Raw genomic sequence first — 10,310 nt, 5'->3', positions numbered from 1 at the left:
AAATGTGTTTCTGCTGTAGGGATTAGCTTTATTTGTGACCCCCCTGTTGATTGTCATGAGGGCATGCGCATAATATTTTTTGGACTGACTTCGATAGGTTATAATCTTAGTGATCGCTGTCTAAATTTCTATCTACGCATGAAAATGAACTGCGGTCACAAAGTCAATTGAAGACTTAAAAAAAGTAAGTAGAATCTTTCGTGAAAAGAAACAATCATTTTCGTGTTACAAAGTTGCTTTTATTAATCAGTCTGTAGGCGGAGTAGAGTTTATCCTTACAGGTATACAGAAAAAATATCTCCTTATATACTCACGGAATACATTATCTCTTATCCCGTATATCAGAGGGCTCAGGAACCGCGGCAGAAACATGAAGAGGCAGAAGTTGATCACCGGTATCAATAAAGTGTACTGTAGGAGGTACATCTCAATGATGGGGTAAGCAAACGCCGTCACGCACAGCAGGAGCTGGACGGCGTGAAGCATGACGGTTTTACCGGCCTTGGAGGCAGAGCCTTTCCTTGAGTCGATCTTCAACGCAACCACCATGATCCTCACGTAGGTGAACACAATTACCAGTCCCACCATGGAAAAGGTCATGGCGTGACCGAAGGACCTTAGAAAGCTCTGCGCTGGGGTATTTAGAAACGATGCCCGGCTGCACAGCACGTAATGCGAGAAATAGCCGCTCTTAACCACAGAGGCCAGAATAATGATATCGGCGATATGAGGGATCAGCCCCACGGTCCAGATGATCATAATAGCGATACCCGATTTCCGACTGGTGCAGAACTCCGCGTGCCTCAGCGGGAAGCAGATGGCGACGTAGCGCTCCAAAGACATGACTGCTAAGTTTAACGGCGTCACCTTGAAAGATACCGAAGATGCCGTAACTAGCAAATAGCAAATGGAAATGGGGAAGAAAACGTCGTACAGAGAGGAGACCAACAGGACCATAGCCAGCGTCAGGTACATCGAATCGTTGATAAGCATGTGGACAAAGAGCACATAGCGGCCGTTCTCTTGGACGTGGGGGGCAGTGAAGAAGACTTTCAGTATGATGACGATAACGTAAAAGAAGCAGAGGAAGCAAATCAGAGTCGGGGTCAAAATGGTTATCCAGACTAGTTTGAGATTCAGGGTGTTTAGGTTAGAAGCCGGGCGCGTGACGTTGTTTTGGAAATTAGTTAAATTCACCATTACTGGATAGCAGGTGGTAATGATATAATTTTCCGCCTGTAATAAAAACAATATATATTATTACTTAAACATATGGAGAAAACACGGTCTAGGAGACGAGGTCATAATAAAAAGAGGTTCAAAGGCTTAGATGTAATGTAATGCAGAGAGGGTGGTAAAAAAGGGGAATAGTCTCCCAGCAGAAGTGGTAGAGGGTAATACAGTGAGGGTATTAAACATGCATGGGATAGACATACGGCTCCTGAATCTAAGACGAGACCAACGACTGATTAAGGTTTGAGTCTTTACAGCAGGAGAAACAGACAGACTAGACGGGGGCCGAATGGGGCCGACCTGCCGGCAGATTCTGTGTGCTATATAAACATAACTTAAAGACATCATCTTTGTAAATATCTCTGTAAATATCACCAGTCAATAAAATAAATTGGCCGGAGGTGATTTTTATAATAATCTATAGCGAATACTGTTCGAAATATGATATATATATATAATTTATCTTAAGTCTTTCAGAGTTTCAGGAAGTTATCCTGAGGGCAGAAGTCTCAACCACGGCACTTAAACTATTTAAGAACTATGAAAAATGCCTGTCGTTAAAATGACGGGCCGGCAAAACTTTTTTAAATCTTTTCTCTGGCGCCGGATCTACAATAAAAATCCACACGCGTCGTCCTATGTCGCCGATACTTCGGTACCTATACCAACATTAATCACAATATCACACATGAACTGCAACATGTGGAGGGACCGGCCTCACAGCTCGCTGCGTGTGCGGTCACCGGTCAGCGACCGATCAGCAGAGGTGCGAGCAGGGCAGGGTCTAATGAAACCGTAGCAACCGGTACCATCGGACATTATCTATAAACCGAACCCAGCGTGACCGACAATTACCACGCAGACAAGGAGTTATATATATATACATATGTGTATATATATATATATATATATATATATATATATATATAAAGAGAGAGAGAGGGGGGTGCTAATTATTATGCAATACAATTATTATTATTAATTTTATTATTATTATTAATTTTATTATCTTTTTTATTTTTAATTATTATTGTATTCTATTTGTATAGCACCAGCAATTCTCGCAGCTCGTCTTACAGTCCATACATTCTGAAGGTCTGACTAATTTAGAACCGACAGACTAAGATGATCTGATTAGGTAAAGAGGCCTTGGCTTGCAGGCTTACAATCTAGAGGGAATGAGGTGTTGAAATACATAAGGTATCCTGTGACCTGCAGTTAACTGTCTCTGCTGCTTCAAAAGGATGTTTTTTGCCCATTTAACAGAATCCTCACCGCTCTCTGTAACCCTTTCACTCCCTCTAAAGCACTCTAGAAATATAGAAAAATAGAATGTGCCGGCCGATCCTTCCTAATCTGCCCGTTTCTCCCGCTGTAAAGACTCAAACCTTAATCAGTCGTCGGTCTCGTCTTAGATTCAGGAGCCGTATGTCTATCCCATGCTTGTTTACATCCCCTCACTGTATTACCCTCTACCACTTCTGCTGGGAGGCTGTTTCATGTATCCACCACCCTCTCAATAGAGCAAAACTTTCTCACAAGTGGTCTAATAAATCTACAAAATGTAAAATATATGAATGATGTATCACTATGGGTTATACTTAAGCTCTAAGTGAAAAACAGTCTTTTTAGAAACAAATACATGCGATTTGCCCATCTTTAGGAATTTGCCCGGTAAATCACCCCTACTTACCACAGAGGAGTCTTCCAGGACTCAATGCCCACCACTGATGTCTTTAGATGTCGAATAATCCCGACTCGAACTACGGTATTTATCGTCTCCTGACTCTCAGAAGAATCAGCGATTTTAACCCTGTGTGGCCCAGGCTGCCCGTCTGCACACAGCCCTGTAAAATGCTTCCATACCCAGCTGGCAATGGCAGAGTTGCGTTTCTGCTTAATGGCTTTTCCCTGATGATACAGACAGGAGCACTCTGGGGGGTTCACGGTGTTTTTAATGATATTTTTATTATTTCAAACAATACGCTTCCGTGCGGCCAAAAAAAACAACAGCACAGAGTATCGAAGCTGGTGTTTTACTGGGTCAGATTAAAAGCCTGTACATTACTTTTCAAGAACAACCTGGTATGTGAAGCACATCAATATCTTTGACTGATTCACTTCAGCATCCATTAGACATTAGTGACTTATGGAACATCAGTAGGATATAGCCATAGCTGAGAGCTTCTGGGCTCCGGCTACCTGGAGACTTCCCTTGCGGGACGCGGCCAGGACTGCCCACAGGCGGTCCCGTAATGTTGGGGCGGTCCCGCTGACGTCGGGGGCGGTTCTGCTGAGGGCAGCGGGAAACACCCACTTTTAAAAGGAAAATGGGCGGGGAGCAGGGCGTGTCAAAACGGAGGATTCGGGTCTTGATCCGGAGAACCGGTGCTTCGCCGGGCAATCTCCGGGTCAAACCCGGAGAGTTCCCAGGTATGGATATAGCCATTTTTTGAGGGGTCGACACATTTACATTTTGCGTGTTACAGAAGAGGAAATGCGAGGTGCTGCCCCTTGCGGTATATGGGATGTTCTTCTGTCGGGTTATACAGTACTGTGCAAAAGATTTAGGGAGGTGTGAAACATGCTGTACAGTAAGATTGCTTTAAAAATAGACATGTTAAAAATTAAAAATACCCCTCGTTTTATAATCGGGGTCGTCTTATAATCAGACTATGAGACTAAGTTCCAGGTCCCCAGCAGCGCTGCGGGGGATCTGGATCCTCCTGTCTGGTAACCCCCCCTCCAACTTACCGGTGCTTGTGACTCCCTGGTGTGTTGTCCGGGCAGCGGGTAGACGTCTATGCGATTCGTGTAGACAACTTCCACTGCAGCCGGAAGGAGGTGCGGTTAACAGACCTTCCCCGGCTGTCAGAGAGTAGAGTTCCCCGCACCGCTGCAGGGAATTCTCTCTGACAGTCGGAGGGTGTATGCGTGATGGACGAGTGATGGACGCAGACAACCCCCGCTGCTAATCGCACCTCGTTCCGGCTGCAGCGGAAGTTGCCAACACAACGGGGAGTCAGAAGCACCGGTAAGTTTGGGGGGTGTTAAGTCAGGGGCATAAGGCATTTCTGTAGGCAGGGTGCTCTATGATAGGCCTTTTAACCTCCTTAAAGCCACTCTGCCTCCAGATATGTGTTTTAACCCCATTTATGCCACTCTGCCTCCAGAAATGCCTTTTAGCCCTCTATATGCCACTCTGCCTCCTGAAATGCCTTATACTTCCCTATACGCCACTCTGCCTCCTGAAATGCCTTATACCTCCCTATATGCCACTCTGCCACATAATATGCCTTTTAACCCCCTAAATAGTGCCATATAGGGGTATAAGGCATTTCTGGAGGCAGGGTGGCATATGATGGGGCACAGTGGCATATAGAGGGTTAAAAGGCATATCATGGGGCACAGTGGCATATAGACGTGTGACAGGGCCAGGCTCATATGTTCATGTAAAGTTAGCCGGGTCACAGAGTACTTATGTGTCCAGTTCGTGATACCGTGACCCGGTAATATTTTATATTGTGTGTTTATTGTGTAACCGGCCCAGAGACTGAATGTGGCTGCAGCTCCAGCCTTCAAAGGAACAATCAGGTAACCTGGCTTATTCAGCCAGCACAGCCCTGTCTGCCCCGACGGCACCCTCACTACAGGGGGGATAACACAGGTGGGGGAAACCATTGTATTCCTTATCCCCTCACCTGATACATCCCCTGTATACTGATGGGATTTGTGATGGCATGTGGGTGATGGGATTGGAGGTTGGGTTCGGTGCAGATTGAATTAAGGTTATATATAAATTCTGTGTGTTTGAAGTAATACGGTGTATTGCTTTATCTTGATCACCAATCCCCATACCTGGGAACTTTTGGCCTCCGGCTACCCAGAGCCTTCCCTTGCGGGACGCAGGCAAGGACTGCCCACTGACGTCGGTGGGCGGTCCAGCTGATGTCGGTGGGCGGTCCAGCTGATGTCAGTGGGCGGTCCAGCTGATGTCGGTGGGCGGTCCAGCTGATGTCGGTGGGCGGTCCAGCTGATGTCGGTAGGCGGTCCCGCTGACGTCTGATGGAAATACCCCCAATTCAAGGGAAAATGGGCGGGGAGCGGGGCGTGTCAAGACTCTGCTCCCGTGACCCAGGGGATTCAGGTCTTGACCCGAGGAACCGGAGAAGTGGTGCTTCACCCGGCAATCTCCGGGTCAGACCCAGAAAGTTCCCAAGTATGCCAATCCCTATTCAATTCTCTCTTTCCACCCTTGTAGCTTTCCAGAAACATCCCAAGACCTCTGCAAACCACCATCAAAAACCAAGCACTTGTGTAATGTAGATGAACCACAGTGATTTGTGATAATTTAGAAATCTAGAATAATTAAAAAAAGAATTTTCTGAAGGTATCAGCTGACCTTGCAAATAACCCAATATTCAACAGATTAACTATTTAACCACGTAGCTGCACTACATATTGTTTGACAACAAAAAAAAATTCAAGTTAGATCCCCTTACGCAAAAGGATTTTTCACTGGTTTGTACTTATTAATACAGCATATAACATAAAATGAACAAAAACTAAAATGCAAAACATCCAATTTTCATTTTTTATTTAAGATAAAACATCATAAGGGATTGTTCTATGTTTTTTTTCAGTTTAATTAATGTTTCCTTGGTTCGAGCAAATGTTTTAGCTAAACGGGAAAAAAAAACAACATATATTTTTCGCATAATCTGAAAAGTTTGCGTTTGGTCTCGAGTAAAATGAAAAAATTAAAAGCATACAGAAAAAAATATTTTCACATACAGTAAAATTTTACAATTGATTCAGGAATGGCCATAGGCGGCAAATTTTATCTCCAAAACAAGTACAATGGCACACAGTCTCAATAAATGGATCTACTTGTATTAAAATGTGTGACTTTTACACCCTTTACATTCTAGAACCTTCATGGACTGATGGCTATCTTTAAAGGTCTGCAGCAAAGGAACTTTTTGATGTAATTGCGGATAACCTCATCTCTTAGACCATAAATCAAAGGGCTGAGGAACCGGGGCAAGCCCATGAACAAGAAGAAGTTGACTTGGGCAATGAAAGTGATGTATTCTCTGTAGCACATCTCGATGACATTGTAACTGAAGGCAGATATACATAAAAGTAACTGTATAGCGTGGAGCATAACAGTTTTACCAGCTTTAGAAGCCGAGGATGTCCCCGAGTCCATTCTCATGGCTACTCTTGTAATCTGGATATAGGTGAGCAGAATTATAAGCGCCACCGATGAGAAGGCCAAGACGTGAGTGACGTCTCCTATAAGCTTTCTTTGCGGGGGTCTTGGTAAAGACGGACTTGCTGCATATGAAACTAAGGGTGTAATAATTCTTATCTTCGGTGGAAACCATTATGATGAAATCGGCAAGATTTGGAGTCAGTCCAATCGCCCATATGACCGCAATGACAAACCAAGACTTCTGTTGGGTGCACAGCTCGCCGTGTCTTAGTGGGAAGCGTATGGCGACGTAGCGTTCCAGAGCCATGGCTGCCAAGTTGTACGGAGTAACTTTGAAGGACGAGGAGAGAGTCATCACTAAAATGTAGCAGATGGGCACCGGGAAGCGTAACGGGAAATACACCGTGCACGCCGATACAAAAATCCCCAGCGTGAGGTATAGAGCGTCGTTGATTAGCATGTGAGCGAAGAGGAGATACCGCGGGTTCTCTCGGAGCTGAGCCATGTGGAAGAAAACACTTAATATCACCCCAATAAAGTAGAGAAAGAAGATGAAGAAAACAAACATTAACGTCAAGAGAGATACTTTTATTATTCCGCTGACTGCACTCATTTTTTTTTTTTGTTTAGTTATTTCTTTGTTACTTTTTGGAACCTGCGGACGGAGAAGAATATGATTTAGCAGAGGACGTTGGAGAAGACCCTCTTGATGCAAACTCTTTTTATGGAGGGGTCTTGTGTATAATATATCTAACTTACTGTCTGCAATGAGATTGGTAGACCTGTTGGGCGTCATAATTCGGCAATATGAGATATATCAGCTCTGTGATATCCCATCATGTTCCGGCTATGGAATACTGCCTCTCTTCACTCGAAATGGTGGAAAAGTTGATACTTGAGACTATCGCAACGGTAGTCGGGACACCACAAAAAGTTTCCGTGTTTGGGTTATTATGGACAAAAGAAGAGGTTGGGTGTTGGGTTGTATAGTGAGAGGCATTAGTAGCAGAAATCACATCTCACATTGGCGACAGTTCTAGAGACCCCATCTCTAAAAAGGATCCTGACGTTCTAGAGAGAGATCAGAGGAGAGCGACTACAAATGGGAAAGGGTTTGCAGGATCAAAATTATCAGGAAAGGCTAAGAGATCTCCTTATGTGTGGCTTGGAGGAGTGAAGAGAGATTGGATGGAAACATTTAAATACGTAAAGATTTAACAAAGTGGAGGAGGGAGGTTTATTTAAAATGGGGAGACATGTTATAACAAACATGGTACAGGGGTCTGTCTTAGGTCCACTGTTTTTTGTTTTTTTTCTCCTCTAACATTATTAGTGTTCTGGCAGCGGGTACTGGAAGCCACGTAGTGATGCCCACCGGGTCTGCATAGACTAGAGGGGGGCCCTGACAGCGATGCGGAGCAGGGCTAGGCCAGGGGCTCATGTAAAGTTCAGATGGGATGGGGAGGAAGTGAAGGGGGTAGATAAGGTTAGGGAAAGGAGGGTTCTGGGCTGTTTTGTTGTGCCAGCTTACCCCGTGTGTTTGTCTCACCTCCCTTTATTTATTGTGAGATGTTGTCTTGTTGCTATGTTTCTGGTTGGTGTTCATGTTTGCTTGCCAGGTAGCCGGGGGGTGTTATAGCCGCTGGTGATAAAGTGTTGGTGGGAGGTTCCTGCCTGGGCGTGTTTGCTGGAACCTCGGATGGGGCGGGGCTTCACAGGATGCCCTCCCATAGGTCATGTTTATAGTTTGGCCCTGGTTGATCCTGGCAAGGTTATGGGTCCTCGGTTGTAAATGGTTTGGGGTCATTGTCGTATTAATGCATCAGGTTGCAATGACTTTAATAAATCGGCTGTGGACCTTTTATCCCACATTGGTGTTTTTGTTTTATTTAGGGGATCAGCTGCTACAAGGGCCAGTAAGATATTGTTCTGTGTAACAAGATTTAATGACTCACAGGAGGAAAATATAACTTTGCCTCTGTATAGGTCAAAGGACATTATGGAGATTTAAAAAGTGCAGATGCAGCTAAAAAGTTAATTTCTTTTTTTATCGTGAATTACTATGTTACTGAAAGGGTGCTCAATAAGTGGAACAGCTTCTCAGCAGTAGTGGGGTAGACATATCTTGAACCTAGGACAAGATAAAGGACTGATTAAGGTTTGAGGTTTTACGTCAGGAACTAGAGGGGCCGAATGGTACTTATCCTCTGTCAAATTCTATATTTCTTTGAGTGCTGTTGCTTAATTATGTTTAGATGTTAGAGAATTCATTAATAATTTTAAATGATGTTCATACTTACTTGCCTGGTGTCCTTCCAATTCACATAAAGCCGTAAAAATCCTAGGAGATACACAGCAGTTTTCCAAAAAAAACAAGCCCCAGTTATCTCACCCTATTATGTCCTTAGCCCTACATGTACTGGGCATATAGGTAGTACAGGGATTTGCAGTACTCAGCCTGCCCAGTGCACACAGACATGAGTTAAATATGGAGATTAATTCTCTTGTTGCTCATATAAACTGTTCCCTTATCCCAAGTGATTCTCTTTGATTTAACCCCATGGGTAAAGACATATGTTTGACATCATGGTCTGGTTGATAGGTTTGACATATTAAACCTAATAAGGTGTTCAGCTCCAGCTAAGGGCTATTTAATGATTGTTTAGACCTGGACTATTATCTGAGAAATAATATTAGTTATTATTATTATTATTATACTTTTTATTAATTTATTTTAAGCATACTCATGTGTGTCATTAGTGTAAAGTAAATTCTATGTAATGCTATGGCCCTGTGTATCCTAACTACTTCACATTCCCTTTTAAGAGGCAAACTCTTTGGGCACAAGGTTGGCACTGTTAGGCTGTATTGCACTGTTAAAATGATTGGGAATAAAGATGTCAGAAACAAACTTAAGCTGGTTGGGGACAAAAATGGCACCGTTAAGCTGTTTGGGGAGAAACATGTCAGAGACAAGCTGTTTGAGCACAAATATGGCACTGATAAGCTATTTGGGGGATAAAGTTAGCACTGTTAAGTGGCTTGGGGACAAAGTTGGGACTGTTAATTTGTTTTGAGCTAAAGATGGTGCTGTTAAGCTGTTTGGGCACAAAGATGGCATTATTAAGATGTTTGAGGACAAAGATGGTACTGTTTTTTTCGTCAAATCTCCTTTTATTGAAAAAAGTACTGCAAAGAACATAAGGACCGATACATAAGGCATCATAATAGAATACATCAGGCAACGTATACAGAAGAGAAAGGCAGTTCACATGCGAACAGAAGAGGCGTACATCGTACAGCATATACTTCTAGAGGTTACAACAAGCAATGATAGTCACAATGCATACAGGTCCAATTATAAAAGTCCCACTAGGGAGGCAGCACTGAGGACTGTTATAGGAGGAGCACCAAAATGGAGACAAGAATAAAAACAAAAGTAAACAAAACCGAACAATGCACGGAAGTGAATGGAAGGTTGGTTCGCCTAATAGATGGTAACCCAGAGGAAGACGGGAAAGAGCAGAATAGGCAAAGGTCAAAAAGTGGTAGAACGCCAGGGACGGGGGAGGAGTCCCAGTCGTCACACGTCCAAGTCAGGAGGTTCGTCAAGAAAGCAGCCCAAGACAGTCTGGAAGGTCGTGGAAGCCAGGAACTCCCTCCAGGGAAGCCACTTCAGGCTGTTTTTATAACCGAGTCCCCTAGAGGTCATGACTAGATCCTCCATCTGGCAGATAAAGTTGACATTCCGGAGCCAGACTGACACAGGAGGGGTCTTGGGTTGCTTCCAAAACTGAGGGATAACGGCCTTGGCTGCAGTAACGAAATGAATGGATAGCGACCTCTTATAGGAGCCCAT

The 10,310-nt window shown here is 43.9% G+C and overlaps 1 protein-coding gene and 1 pseudogene across 1 annotated transcript; both read right to left on the bottom strand.

The window, feature by feature from the left end:
* Positions 1–230: 230 nt before the first annotated feature.
* LOC128473915 (odorant receptor 131-2-like) lies at positions 231–1,200 on the bottom strand. Its single transcript, XM_053456137.1, has one exon. It carries the CDS (start codon positions 1,198–1,200, stop codon positions 247–249), a length of 954 nt encoding a protein of 317 aa, XP_053312112.1. The 3' UTR covers positions 231–246.
* A 4,969-nt stretch (positions 1,201–6,169) lies between these two features.
* Positions 6,170–6,956, bottom strand: LOC128473914 (odorant receptor 131-2-like; annotated as a pseudogene).
* Between the last annotated feature and the right edge of the window lie 3,354 nt (positions 6,957–10,310).

The sequence above is a fragment of the Spea bombifrons genome, chromosome 2 (genome assembly GCF_027358695.1).
Source record: "Spea bombifrons isolate aSpeBom1 chromosome 2, aSpeBom1.2.pri, whole genome shotgun sequence".
NCBI classification, from domain to species: domain Eukaryota; kingdom Metazoa; phylum Chordata; class Amphibia; order Anura; family Pelobatidae; genus Spea; species Spea bombifrons.
Note: the sequence above shows the minus strand (reverse complement) of the source record. Positions and strands in the feature narration are given on the sequence as shown.